Source organism: Antennarius striatus, chromosome 10, assembly GCF_040054535.1.
Source record: "Antennarius striatus isolate MH-2024 chromosome 10, ASM4005453v1, whole genome shotgun sequence".
Classification (NCBI taxonomy): Eukaryota; Metazoa; Chordata; class Actinopteri; order Lophiiformes; family Antennariidae; genus Antennarius; species Antennarius striatus.
The window spans coordinates 8534476-8547618 of NC_090785.1; the positions used below are offsets into that span (position 1 = coordinate 8534476).

The window sequence follows — 13143 nt, forward strand, 5'->3', positions numbered from 1 at the left end:
CTTCTGGGCCCCTAAAAGAGAACACCATGTGACAATCACAGCCATGTCTGTTCTATCATGTATGACCTCACCAGCCACACACACACATACACCCAGTTGCCCTCCATCTCTCTCACAAACACACGCAGACCGCTGGCATACCAGAGAGCCTATATTTAAAATCAGCTAAATGCATGTTGTTTTTTTTCTGCATTCAGACATTCTGTTAAAAGTGGTTCAGTGAGGGTATTTGGGTGTGCAGGCAGAATTTGAGCGCGAGTAATCAACGAGACTGATGATGAAAATATAATCAAAGCGATGAGTCAACAGCTTCAAGAAATGAGCATGAGAGTGTGATTGCTGAATGTTTGAGCCAGACCCAAACAGTTACAAATTTGCTAAGACTGCAAAATACCACCTTCCAAACTGGTCCCAAATGCAGCCCTATGATCCAATGTCTCGTTTTCAAAGCCTCTCTTTTCTCTTGCTCTCTCCTCCCACCACAAATCCCAGAACCTCATGCAAAAAAGAAAGAGAGAGAGAGAGAGAGAGAGAGAGAGAGAGAGAGAGAGAGAGAGAGAGAGAGAGAGAGAGAGAGAGAGAGAGAGAGAGAGAGAGAGAGAGAGAGAGAGAGAGAGAGAGAGAGATGAGGGGAGAATTTAAATCTAGCGTTCCGTGAGTGGTCGGGTCGGTGTCTGGAAATCTTTCACATCCTGTTTACGCCGGGCAGATTTCAGCCCCGGACCGCAGAGGGCTGGCAGCGCCCTGCGCTTGGACACAGTTCCTTTCTCTCTTTCCTATCTGCTCCCTGCCTCCTTCGTCTTAAAGATCTCAGTCTGCAAACCATTCCACGCCGCCTCCTTTCTATCAACACCTTCAAACCCAAAGCAAACATGCCCGGCGTCCAGCTGCCTCTGCTCGGCCCACGGCTGCAGGGGCAGGACTGGGGGCAAAATCGAAATCCTGATCAAAAGAATCCTTTCTATGCAGACGAAATTTGGCCCAAGTCGCACAAAAACACGCTTTAATATCCAAGCACAGGTACAAGTGTGATACACTATGTTGTCATATTTACAGAGTCCTACATGAAAGGGAAAAATCCAGAATTAAGAAAAATTGAAAAGGATTTTCATGAATTAAGAATGGAAGTAAAATCCTGACATTTGAGTCAGGCAGCATAAAAATGTAAATTCTCAGAAGTCTTTTAAACATTAATGAACAAAAGGATCCATCGTCCATGAAAGCCAGTTTGTAGTTTTTCATCCTGTGATCGTTTTTTTATTTCCTCCTCTGGGTTCAGCGGCACTTACAGGATTTAACAACCATGTTGGACAGTTGCTCAACGCGAGGTGAGCGACCTATGAAGTACATGATGGTGAGGGGCTCCAGGTCCTGAGGGACGCAGCAGGGGGTGGCGGACGCCTCCGGGTTCAGCTTGTTGTACAGCGGCAGGATCTGGACAGAAAAGGAAACATAAAAATATCAAATGTTTTTTTATTGCTTATTGTGATTTCACGTGACAGAACATCTTTAATCTGTAATTATTGCATGTAAAAGCTGATGTCAAGCACATTTTTACACCAATCTGGTTTGAGAAATATTTAAATCAAAATAAGAAGACAACGGTTGGGTTTTGTTGTCAGGTTTTCATGCTATTGGTAAAAGAACAGCTTGGAACTCAAGGGAATATGAAATAATAATGGATATCTGACCAATGTTTACATAGGAAGATCAATAATATCAGATTTGTAAGGTAAGAGGTAGCTGAGGTTAGAATACGGAGGATGACTAACTGGGGGAAACAACAAATTTTGTCTTGTGCAACGTTAACAAATGTACCTTTAATATTCAGAAATTAAGTTGTGTGAAAACTTTGCGCTAAAAGCAGAAACTTCAGCTGTTTATCTCACATGATTATTAACAAAGTGAAGTAATTTCATTGAGCCTCCACTGATTTCTGCAGCATGATGTCCACATTTCGAACTAAGTGTTTCCCGCTTCTCTATCTTTGTGCTAGCAAAGCAAAGCAGTAACTTGGTGTAAGCAGCAAAATGTTTAATTGGAGCAGATTTATGTGTCCAATAAATGTGAAAGTTCTGCAAATGTGTACCACAATTACAGACACGAGGGAATAAAAGTCCTGAGGTTCTGTAGGAGTTGCTGTGTGTTCAGCAGACAGACGGGCTTTGAGGCGTTGGGGCCGCACTGCATGGAGCTATATGTTCGCTAACAGTCTGCTGCGAGGTGACGGCCGATTTATGACACTGGGGTTAACCAGTTTTATCTAACGATGGTGTTTAGTAGCCACAAACGATGCACTTAAAGCTCATTTAAAGGCAAACATCACCCACACGTCAAAGTTTCAATACATTAAAGTCGAGCTGAAAGGTGATTTGGTCAAATCCAGAGTTTTACTAGTGAGACAAGAGGCAAAATATGTTTTCTGACATTCCAGAAGCTGTTTGTTTTTTGGGTTTTTTTGTTGGTTTTTTTGGACTGGAACAAATGTTTGTAAGTGTAGATGGTTTCTCTTTTCATCATCTGGCTGTGTCAGTCACGTTTACAAGACTGTCGATGTCAAGAACAGTCTGAACGGTTACAACCGACAGGTCTTTGTATCTGGACTCACACGACGGAATGGAGGTGCTTCGACACAATGACGTTTGGTAATAATTCATAGCTAACACTGTTGATCAGTGACTAAACACATGTAGCCATATAATGAAGATATTTTTTACTTACACCAGAAACTGATCATAGGGTTGGATCCCAGTATTTTTAGAGCTTCACAGTTTTCAACAATGGAGCTATAAATCTGTCTTTGATGAAACCGATAAAGTATTGACTTTGAATATCCAGCACTGGTCACATGTAATACACGGCTCACCATGTTATAGTGGTTGTTGGCGCTCCAGAGGTACGGACAGTTGCCGGCACAGAAATTGGCTTTGTAGCCTTTGGGCTCATGGATCCATTTCCAGTTGAGGTCACGCCTGAAGTCGATGTAAAGCGAGCGCAGGCAGCAGCCCTGGTCCGAACCACTGAGGTACAACACACAAGAAACATTTCAACTCCCATTCTACCTCTCCTGTGGTGGAGCAAAAGTGCAAAATGGGTAAAAGGGATCTGAGCGGTGGTCAGAAGTGAAAAAGCAGTCATCACAAGGTGATGAGTCTGAAGCGTGAGTGTGAAGCAGTCTGGATAAATCACTGTCTGCTGGCCTGCAGTCTAAACACAGGGTCGAACTGTTTTGCCACACAGTTTGCATAATGGGTTTGGGGTCAGGAGGAACAAAAACAAAATCCACTGCCCACTGCAACTAGATTTCTTTATTATATAATTACTGGAGGAATGTCAGTGTTGTTTGGCGGGAGCTAGCTGCTGTCCTACCGGGAGCAGGTTGAGGTATCGGTGGCAGCGGCCCTCTTCTTGCGATTCTTCTTGGGGTTGTCCACTCTATCACTGGGCAGCAGGGTGAGGATGAGGTGTGGGGTCTTGGTGCTGAAATCCGCCTGGCCTTTAACCTGACCAGGCTTTCTAAACTGCCGAAGTCTTTCATCGTCCACACCTACGGAGAGGAATAGAAAAGTAATATGGTGCTTCTCAAGCTGGGAGTAGAGACCAAGGCGAAGCTGAGGGATCTAACAAAAGGCAATCAGATTGAGCCACCATGAAGGCTCTTCTTAGAGGTCCAACAGGTTAAACTGTGGTAGTTCAGTCCAGTAATAACCAGTTGGTCTTTATACTCTTGTTTGTTTGGGTCGCATTTCATGATTTTGATGGCTCGTGGCCTCAGGCAGAGTAAAAGCTGAGAGCAACCCCCTGTTTATCACGTCAGAAGTTTTTTTCCACATGGTAAAAAAGACTAAATCCTGAGGGAAATGTTGTCTAAAAGAGGAAATGCACAGTGTGACATTCCATAGAATTGCAGTTTCAGCTTCTTCTCCATTATTCTTACACTTTGCGGGTGTTTTATTGAAGAATCTTCTTTTTTGGTGACCTCCTGGCAAATAAATGATAATACCCATTGGGGTGAAGGTGAGCTTAACATGAGCTCACTTAAAGTGAGCTTTTTAAACTAATTTCCCTGATGGAACCTCCTGAAGGGATGAATAAAGTCCTACTCCTACTCTACATCACTTCCTAACTTCATCACATTTTGGTACATTGGCTCTCATGTCTTCTACCTTCACCAAAAACAACTGGAATAGTTGATGGATCATCCATGTGTTATTTATTGAGTAACATTCCCATATTCAAAATGATATTATTGTATCTGTGAAAACTATAACAGGATTAATCACTAAAAAGATCCTATTTATATTAGTAACTCCTAATCTAATAATGATAAATACACAATTCCAAGTATTACAATAGGTTTTCAGGGAAATGGAATAAGGTAAAAGCACATTATTGATAAACTAAATAGCTTTCTACCTGTCTGCAGTATGTTGAAAGATTTTTGTACATTACTGAATTGTTTTCTATACCTGCTTTGGATATAATACGACAGATGGAAGGAACAGATGGAACAACTGATCCTGATACAAGATCAAATCATCATCATTACTCAGGCTGATTGTAACCTGGTCTTACTATTTATAACAAGAAGTTTGACAAGTTCAGAGAAAAAGAACTTCAACAAACCTGCAAACAGAGCCTCCAGCTCCTCACTCTTATTGGGAACAATGTTGTTGGTGGAGGGGATGAAGGTACAGCAGGGACAGTGGATGCCCAGCTTCAGCCCAAGATTATTCTCTGATGAGGAAAAAGAGCAGGATGACTCTTGTGATCAGCTCACAAACGCTGTAAAGGACTTGTGCCTGAATCTGACCTGGATCTGACACCCAGTCCTTGATGGTTTCTGTGACTTCCACAGAAATCCAGGATCCTTTAGCCTTCAGCTGAAGAGTACGAGAGTCGATGTAACGTTCAGTGGAGGTGCTGTCTTCATCTGGCCTCAGCAGCTGGTAACACACACACACACACACACACACGCACACACACACACACACACACACACACACACACACACACACACACACACACATATAGTAACAAGGCAGTGATGAAGCCAACACACACACGCAGAGTGTCCTGTGAGTTATTTAGAGGATTATGCCCCACTCACCTGATAGATCTCCACCCTCTGCTCTGAGGCCCGGGCCTGTGGGTTGGGGGCTCTGAAGATCCTGAACTCCGCTTTGACCAGGGTGCTGTTGATCAGCTCAACTCCGCTGACGTCAAAGTGAACAACTCTGTAATGGGGGTTTGGGGCCACTGGCTGCACCGCGTCTGGATTAAAACAGAGTGTAAAGTATGACCAACGAGAGCTGCAGCATCTCATGCAGCCAGAATACTCAAGTTTAAAAATCACTTCAAATTAAAAATGGGTCAGGTCTAAGGAAGAAAAGATTTTTGCTCTTATATTATATTCACAGAAAATCGTTGTATTCACCCTGAGTGAAATGTGCCCTCCCAGTGATATATATGTGTAAGCAATCAGTAATATGACCAGAGATATAAACACTGATTAATCTTTGACTCTTCTGATGGAATCAGAAGAATCTGGTGTTTGTCTGTGAGTTATGGTTATGGTGAAGCACAAGAAACAATCCAATGCATTGCAGTTTTGCTTCTTGCTCCTGAGATAACGTTGAATCTGTTTAGATTTTTTTTTTTTTTTTTTAAAAACACACCTTGTTTTAACATATATATTAATGAGTAATAATATTCCAAATCTAATTTTTGGGCACTCAGAGAAAATCCGTAATATTGAGACAACAAATAAAATCGACACAAACATGAAAGTGTAGCAGAAATTGTGTCGATTCAATCCGATGCCAAACCAGATTGTGAAATAAAGTGTGTCATGAGGATAAATCAATGATTCAGGTGTGATTCTGAATTCATGTTGGGTGTGGGGGTGGGGGTGGGGGTGGGGGGTGTCACAGTGAGTCCCCAAGTGTTTCATAAGAATCAAACCAACAAAGGATTATTGTTTTTACATGCAACAACATAATGGTGAACCTGAACTTAGAGGAGGTCTGCTTTCCCTTCAGCATCATGTGATTCTGGTGCTGATGCTGCTGGACTCAGAGAACCATTTGAATTAAACACTTATTTTTAAATTGAATTAAAACTCTTATTTTTGCACAAAAACTCAAGTATCATTTATTTATTTCAGATATCAAACTGACTCCTTGATCACCCTGACCATTTGATTGACGGATTTGATCCACACTCACTCGTGTCGGTGCGGGGGGGCGTCATGTCAATCCTCTGCACCTCTTTGGCGTAATAATCCTCCTCGCTGCTCTCGCGCTCGCACGTGGACTCGGCCAGACGCGCGCGCTCCTTCTGCAGCTCCCGCGTGCTGTTGTAGAGCAGCATGACCTCCGGGGGCACCGAGCCGGCCGGGGGGTCCTCGTCCTCGTCCTCGTCGGGGGGGCTGCGGATGCGGAGCTTGCTGAGGATCTGGCCGCGGACCGCTTCGATGCGTCGCGACTTCTGCTTGTCCAGGTTGATGGACTGACACGTGTTGATGCCCTCCACCAGAACCACCCCGGAGGACCGGAGCAGCAGCAGCAGCAGCAGAGCCAGGCGGGGGAGCCACATGGTCCGGGGTGGGGGGGTGGGGGGGAGAGATGGGGGCACCCGAAGGAAATCAGCTGGGGTCACGTTTGTGTGTGTACTGGAACTAAAGCAGAGGCTCAGAACCACTCATCAAGGAATGTGTGCAGTGGTTTGAACATTATAGGGTTAATCAAACCAGCGTGTCCAAAAACTTTCTGAATAAAAACACTCAAGAAAAAAAACAACAACAAAAAAAACTCCAATATTCAGTTCTGACGGGTTATTTTGGTAAATTTTCCTTGGAAAAGAACAAAAATCATTCTACTGATATGACTTTATAAACGCGTTCGAACCATCCAGCAGACAGTCTTTCATTCTTTACAGTCTAAAAGTGTGTTTTATGAAAATGGAGGAACAGAAATACCACACACTTCAAATTATATCACACCACTAGAAAATCAATCGGAGTAAACTCATCATTTTTTTGCAACCAATCGGCTTTTTTTTTTTTTTTCCAGATTCAGTCTGGTGCGCTCAGACGCTCCGTGGCTGTCCGCTGCCGTTTCCGCGTAAAGGTGAAAATATTTGAAAGAAGACTTGATCGATCAGTTGGAATCTTGTCCGCCTCCTATTTCCGTCGTCCATCCTCGGATAATTCAACAGCTTTCAGGAGAGAAGAGCTCAGCCCATGTCGCAAAAATCCTCCAAACGCAAAAGCAGAAACGCTCATCTGATGTGGAGCAGCGCGCTTCCCGTGGATCGACCTCCACCAGAGCCATCAGAGGGCAGAAGAACTGCCCCATGCCCGCTTCACAAAATCCACTGACAGCTTAAAAAATATAGACCCGACGAGATCCTCCCATTCCCAGCTATAGGTAAACAAAACGCAGTCTGTACCAAAAGGTAGTTAAAAAAAAAAAAAAAAGGAAAAAAAAAAAGCAACTGTTGATTTATGTCGGAAAACCACGGTGGGGCTGTTATTTCTCCTCATATAAACATAAGAACACGGGAAAAGTCAGACGATATAAAAATACATGACGGAAATGAAAGAACTCCTTGTGCTGTGTATTAAAAATCACGGCAGGAAACTTTACAGTAAATTACAGCTCGAAGGGCTGAAAAAAACTGAGAGCTGCAGCCGGATGGGACTCCATGATCCTGCAGATCATTTGAGAGCCTCAGACTGAAGGGGATGGAGGCTTTGGAAGAGGGAGGGAGGCAGTGGATGTGAAAGGTGGTGGTGGTGGTGGTGGTGCTATTTCCCAACAAAGTGAAGGAAGTGTGATTTTTTTTTTTTTTTCATGCTTCAGTCATCAGATGAACACTTGGCAATTTTGTCTTGCCATAAAAAGCCTGCGCCATGCTCTCTTCGCTTTACGATGAACTAGAGAAAATAGCTCCACATTCAGGGAGATCTACACTTTAAAGAGGAATTTGAGATGAATGAGAATTTAAAGATGGTTCATGTTTTTGTTTTTTTTAACTTTTAATGATTGTTACTTAAAATATGAACAAAATCAACTCAAACATAAGCACCATACATTTCTCTAGTGGCATACAGGGCGACAGCCCTCCATCAGCCTCAATCGGAGCAGTAATCCTCCTCCTCATGGAATGACACAGCCTCCTCATGTCATCCTGTAGGATGATGTCTCACTCTTCTAGCAGTCTGGAGTTGCTGTTTAGTCTGTGGTCAAACAGCAGGAGTATAGATGCGCTGGAATAACCATTCAACATCCCACCGTTTTGTCTGGACTGCCCCGTCTCCTGCATACCAACGGCACGATCCCAGTCATGTTGCCCCGGCCATGACATTCTGGCAGATGTAATTTTCTCCCCAATCTTCCTGCCTTTTTTTTTTTTATAGCGTGGGTTTGTCTAACAAGGGAGTGGTCATTCAGGATTGCTTGGATAAAGATGTCTCGGCAGTTTTTCTAGAAAAAAATAATTTCAGCCAAGAGAGTATTCAGTCGAAATATCAGTGGAACAGAGGCAAACTTTATTAACTGAGAACTGTCACATATTCCAGTCCACAAGCAAATGTGAAACCAATAGGAAGATGATGTTATTTAAATTTCATGATTTACTTATTCACTTTCCTCAGGTTGAGTACTAAAATTTTTTTTAATTAAAAAAATTAAATATGAAATTTGTTGTGAGCATAAAGCTGGAAGCTTAAAAAAAAAAAAAATTAAATCTGATGAGCACCTAACCGGGTTCATAACAAAATCCACCTAACTACACCTTTAAAGCTCCATAATTAAGAGTTTAAGTCCTACAAAAACAAGTGCAAGCAGAGCAGATTGCTTTTGAACATGAAATGTGAAACACAATAGGAGCTGGGAAACCAGTGCAGACTCCACAAAGTTACTGGTCCCACCCAAAGCAGTTTGGTCCACATTGAAACGGTGAAAGGTGGGAGTAAAATGAGTTCATTATAATCCAGCTTTCAAAATGCAGCTTCAGGCAGGATCTCAGTGGAATTTTCATCATGAGCCTCATTCATGCAGTTGGCTCTGAGGATCATCCTCACATCATGAAATCACTTTACGGCTCTCCGTTTGTTTCTAGCTTTTAAATCTAGTTCCTTTCTTTCCTCTGTTCCTCTTCAGTCTTATTTTTAATTACAACCCAGAACTTGGAGAGGACTGTTAATCTGTCAGAGGTGGTTTTTATTGCTGCTCTGCTGCCATCCCATTATACCATTATTATAGTTGCGGGTGCAGACCTATAATTGCTCTAAGTAGAAGGGAAAGGTAGGAGAGACTCGGGCTCCCTCGAGGCATCTGGTCAGGAAAACACCCCCCTTCATCATGTGTCCTGGCACGGTTTCTAAAAATGATAACAGCGGCTACCAACACAGACTCCTGTCCCAACTTGACTGCTGCACCATAGACGACCACAAGAAACACACGGAGAAATGGTTCATCCACGTGGAGCCCACCTTTTTCTTCCTTCACCCTCAGAGTATCCTAGCAGCACTATCAGGTGTTGAGCATGTGCTTCAATGGGTGGCTTAAAACAAAGAAGAAGAAAAAGTCTTCCTCAAAACAACTCCTACCCTGCCTGATTTTTTTTTGTCTCTTTCCTAAAAGACAAATATAGACGAGCCACCGCCACGTCATCTGGCCTGAGGCGCTTTCTTCAACCCTCAGAGAGTGAGATGGGGCTCCGAGCCGCCATCTCTCTCACGGAGCCTCAGGACTTACATTCCAGCATATGTGTAATAGAAAGAACCCCTTACTTTAAATCATAACCCAAACCATTGAAATCAGGAGTTTTATTGAAAAAGAAAAATTAAATCCAAAGTTATAAAAATAAATACAGTTAAAAGTACGAGGGGTTAAACTTGGAACATTTCCACATCTTTTTCTCCATTTGCGCACATTCTACCACCCAGTAGTGGGGCCAGCTTTCTCATGGTTTTAATTTAAACCAGGAGTCCAACCTCTTCTTTCTCTGAATATCCATGAATCATCTGAATGACAAGGTTGTGTTGGATGCCCTCTACACCTCGTCTTCATTCAGCAGCATGTTGGGGATTCCTCTGGAGATGGGGAACTCTCGTCCGGATTCAGGACACTGCAGGCATCCCTCCATCACCTCCACCTGTAGCACACGCAACCCGGAACCGGGAGGCCACATGAGTCCACAGATAAATGTCAGTACAGAGTAACACAGCAGATAGACAAGAGAATATGGATAGTCCCACTTCCGGACTGTTTGACTCTGGGTTGATGGTCCAGTTTGGTTTTGGCCACTAGATTCTAGTTGAAGGACATCTTAAATACCAGAACACACATTTGTTTTCCAATATTTTCAACCTAATTGTTGCCCAATCCAGGTACTGGGCTGAGAAAAAACAATTACGATTAATCAAACACAGGTTGATAATTATCCATCAACAGGCATTTCTTATAATTATTTTGGACTTTGAGCAGAATTTTTTTCTTAAATTATACCCAGGCTTTAAACAAAACTATACCAGGCAAAGATTTTAATTTCAGGGTGGGCCAAAGTCATTCTAGCTGGTCCTTATAATTAAAGAAGTTAATGCCGTTTGCAGTCCTTTGACAGACTCCAACTATATCCCCTAAAACTGAAATGATCCTGTGGGGTAAAACCTGTACGTCTGGTTGATTTTAACACACAAGAGACATGCCTGTTACATCAAACACCTATGACATGGTAAAGCAGAAAAACATTAAGCTAATAAAGATCTCAGGTGGAATTTAATGCTTAATGGCTGTGAAAATGTAGCTGGATCTTTGCTCTGATGACATTTACGGCTGAACAGCCTCCACACTCCACCGTGCCTGTGTAGGTCTGTGCCAGCACAAAGTAGGCAGTTGTAATTAGCCCAGACTTCACACATGATAGTAGCCCATCAACTGTTGCCTGTGTGTGTGTGTGTGTGTGTGTTTTTTAGAAAGGAAAACAGTTATTAAGCAAAATTTAGGTGAAAGTATGTTCCCGCAATCATTTAAGGATGGACCAGATGTATAAGTGGGTGGGTTCAGGCCCTTAAGACCCCACCACTGGGCTTCCCTCCAAAACCACACGTAGACTAGAAGATTTACTGGAAGATCACAGAATCCCCTGCAATTAGAAAGTTGATGTGGATAGATAAATCAAATATTACATTAGAGTAATATGTGAATGATGGAAGTTAAATTGTGAATGAAGATATGTGAATAATCAAACTGAAGAATGACACATTCCCATTAAATGTCACTGAATTCAGTTTAGCAGTCTGATGACAGACAAGGATAAATTTTAAGGCCCCTTTTGGTGGGGGAATGAAAAGCTTGAAATAAAACGACGTCAGCTCCTTACTTCCAGTAGCACTCTGTGTACTCTCTTGAGGAACTCCTCGTCTTTTTCATACTGCGGCACCAGCTCACCCGGCAGGTCTTGCCGTTGTCCCAGCTGCAGAGAGAAAAAACAACCGCAAATTGTAAGGTGGATGTTACTGGGTGTTAGAAGAGATCATAACACATTCATCACTTCAAAAAGATATCACGAACAGCACAACAATTCTTCCATGATTAAATTGAGATCCCTTCTCTTCAAGTTCTTCACATATGTGACAGGATATAAGCTACCATTCATATATTTCTTTGACATGGATTAGTATACAAATCTTCTGACAGTTTGACGAACCTCCTCTGCCGCTTGGACCAGAGCGCTCCACTCCAGTTTGGGGATCATCCGGATTACAAACTGAGGGTTGAATTCAACATCATTCATTTTCACCTCAGTTGCCTGAACAAAGAAGAGAATTGTGAGCCCTGTGGATCCTAAAACAACTTTTGTTTAGTCACAATACACTCAGGAGCGACACATCCACCTGCTGCCAGTCAGACAGTAGTTCCAACTGGTCACAGCTACAGCAGCACTGACCATTAAATACCATAATAGTCATCTATATGGTATATGTAAAAAAAAAAAAGAAGTAATCAAATGAATGATAACCTCAGAGTGGAACAATTTTTCAAGAACCGCATAGTTTGAGTAAAATCACAATTCTGGACTAGACAGCAATGAGTATTGACCTCAACTCCATTTGAAAACCTTTAATCCAAAGGTAATGAACACATAAAACAGCATGAACATCCTCCAGGAAGAGGAAGAATACCGCTGTTATCTATGATCACACTTGTGTTACATGTTCTAATACATATGAGGAATTATTATTATTGTATTTCAATTCTCAGTCTTAAATTTGGTCTTTTTAAAAAAAATAATACTGTGGGAAGTACAAACACATACAAAGTCAATGCAACCGTACGAGTGTGGTTTAAAGGTCATGTCTGGATGTATATCATGTCTGTAAACATAACAGCGCCGAACGAATCGTTTATCTGTCCTCTGATACTGATGAAGTGTAGACTCAGTATTTGTGTTCAGCAGCGCTAGCAGTTAGCATGCTGCTAGTTTACCTTGATGAGGAGCGGATACCCTTTCGTGACTCCCTTCACTCGAGACGTCAACATGTTGTGCGTGAGCAGCTTCATGTTTACGACAAAGAGCCTCTGAGTCAAAGGTGTTTTTCTCGCTAATATGTGTTTACAGAACTGACTACAGTCTGTCCTTCTCGCATAAATCACGTTCTGGAGTTTACATGTGGAACGGACAAACCACTGGTACATCATTAAAAACGTTCCCCGGTGCATTAACCCTCCTGTCGTTGGTTCCCACCTCTACAGCTGTTTTTCCGCGTTCATACCCAGCGGTGCTACTTCATTAAATTCAGTCATTATGTAAGAAATAAATTTTAGACTGTTGTCTCAAAAGAGGACATCTTCTGCGGTGACACAACAATCTGTGGAGGAACCAGTGTTTAGTGTTCATTGTGAGGCTCAGGTGAAGGTCTAACCGTCTGACTTCCTGTCCAGAAATGTGTCTGTTCTGTTGGGGCGTTCAATGTTTAAAAAAAAAAAAAATTTATTACTTGTTTCATTTTTACATCTTTATTCTATTAAATATTTAAGTTATTCTTGTATGTAGAATATCCATCAGGAACACAACTCCAAAAGTATTTCGCATACATTCAACAAAAGGGACACATACAGACATTTCCTGTCA

General features: G+C 42.3%; 2 protein-coding genes across 2 annotated transcripts; both read right to left on the bottom strand.

The window, feature by feature from the left end:
* Positions 1–984: 984 nt before the first annotated feature.
* tgfb5 (transforming growth factor, beta 5) lies at positions 985–8089 on the bottom strand. Its single transcript, XM_068325605.1, has 7 exons — positions 6228–8089; positions 5111–5274; positions 4814–4946; positions 4627–4737; positions 3370–3547; positions 2867–3020; positions 985–1434 (listed from the first exon to the last, which is right to left on the bottom strand). Exons 1-7 carry the CDS (start codon positions 6595–6597, stop codon positions 1276–1278), a joined length of 1269 nt encoding a protein of 422 aa, XP_068181706.1. The 5' UTR covers positions 6598–8089; the 3' UTR covers positions 985–1275.
* Positions 8090–9820: 1731 nt separating this feature from the next.
* On the bottom strand, positions 9821–12699 carry trmt112 (tRNA methyltransferase activator subunit 11-2). The gene is made up of 4 exons (XM_068325876.1): positions 12498–12699; positions 11719–11820; positions 11392–11484; positions 9821–10164 (listed from the first exon to the last, which is right to left on the bottom strand). The coding sequence occupies exons 1-4, from the start codon at positions 12570–12572 to the stop codon at positions 10063–10065; spliced, it is 372 nt and encodes a 123-aa protein (XP_068181977.1). The 5' UTR covers positions 12573–12699; the 3' UTR covers positions 9821–10062.
* Positions 12700–13143: the final 444 nt, after the last annotated feature.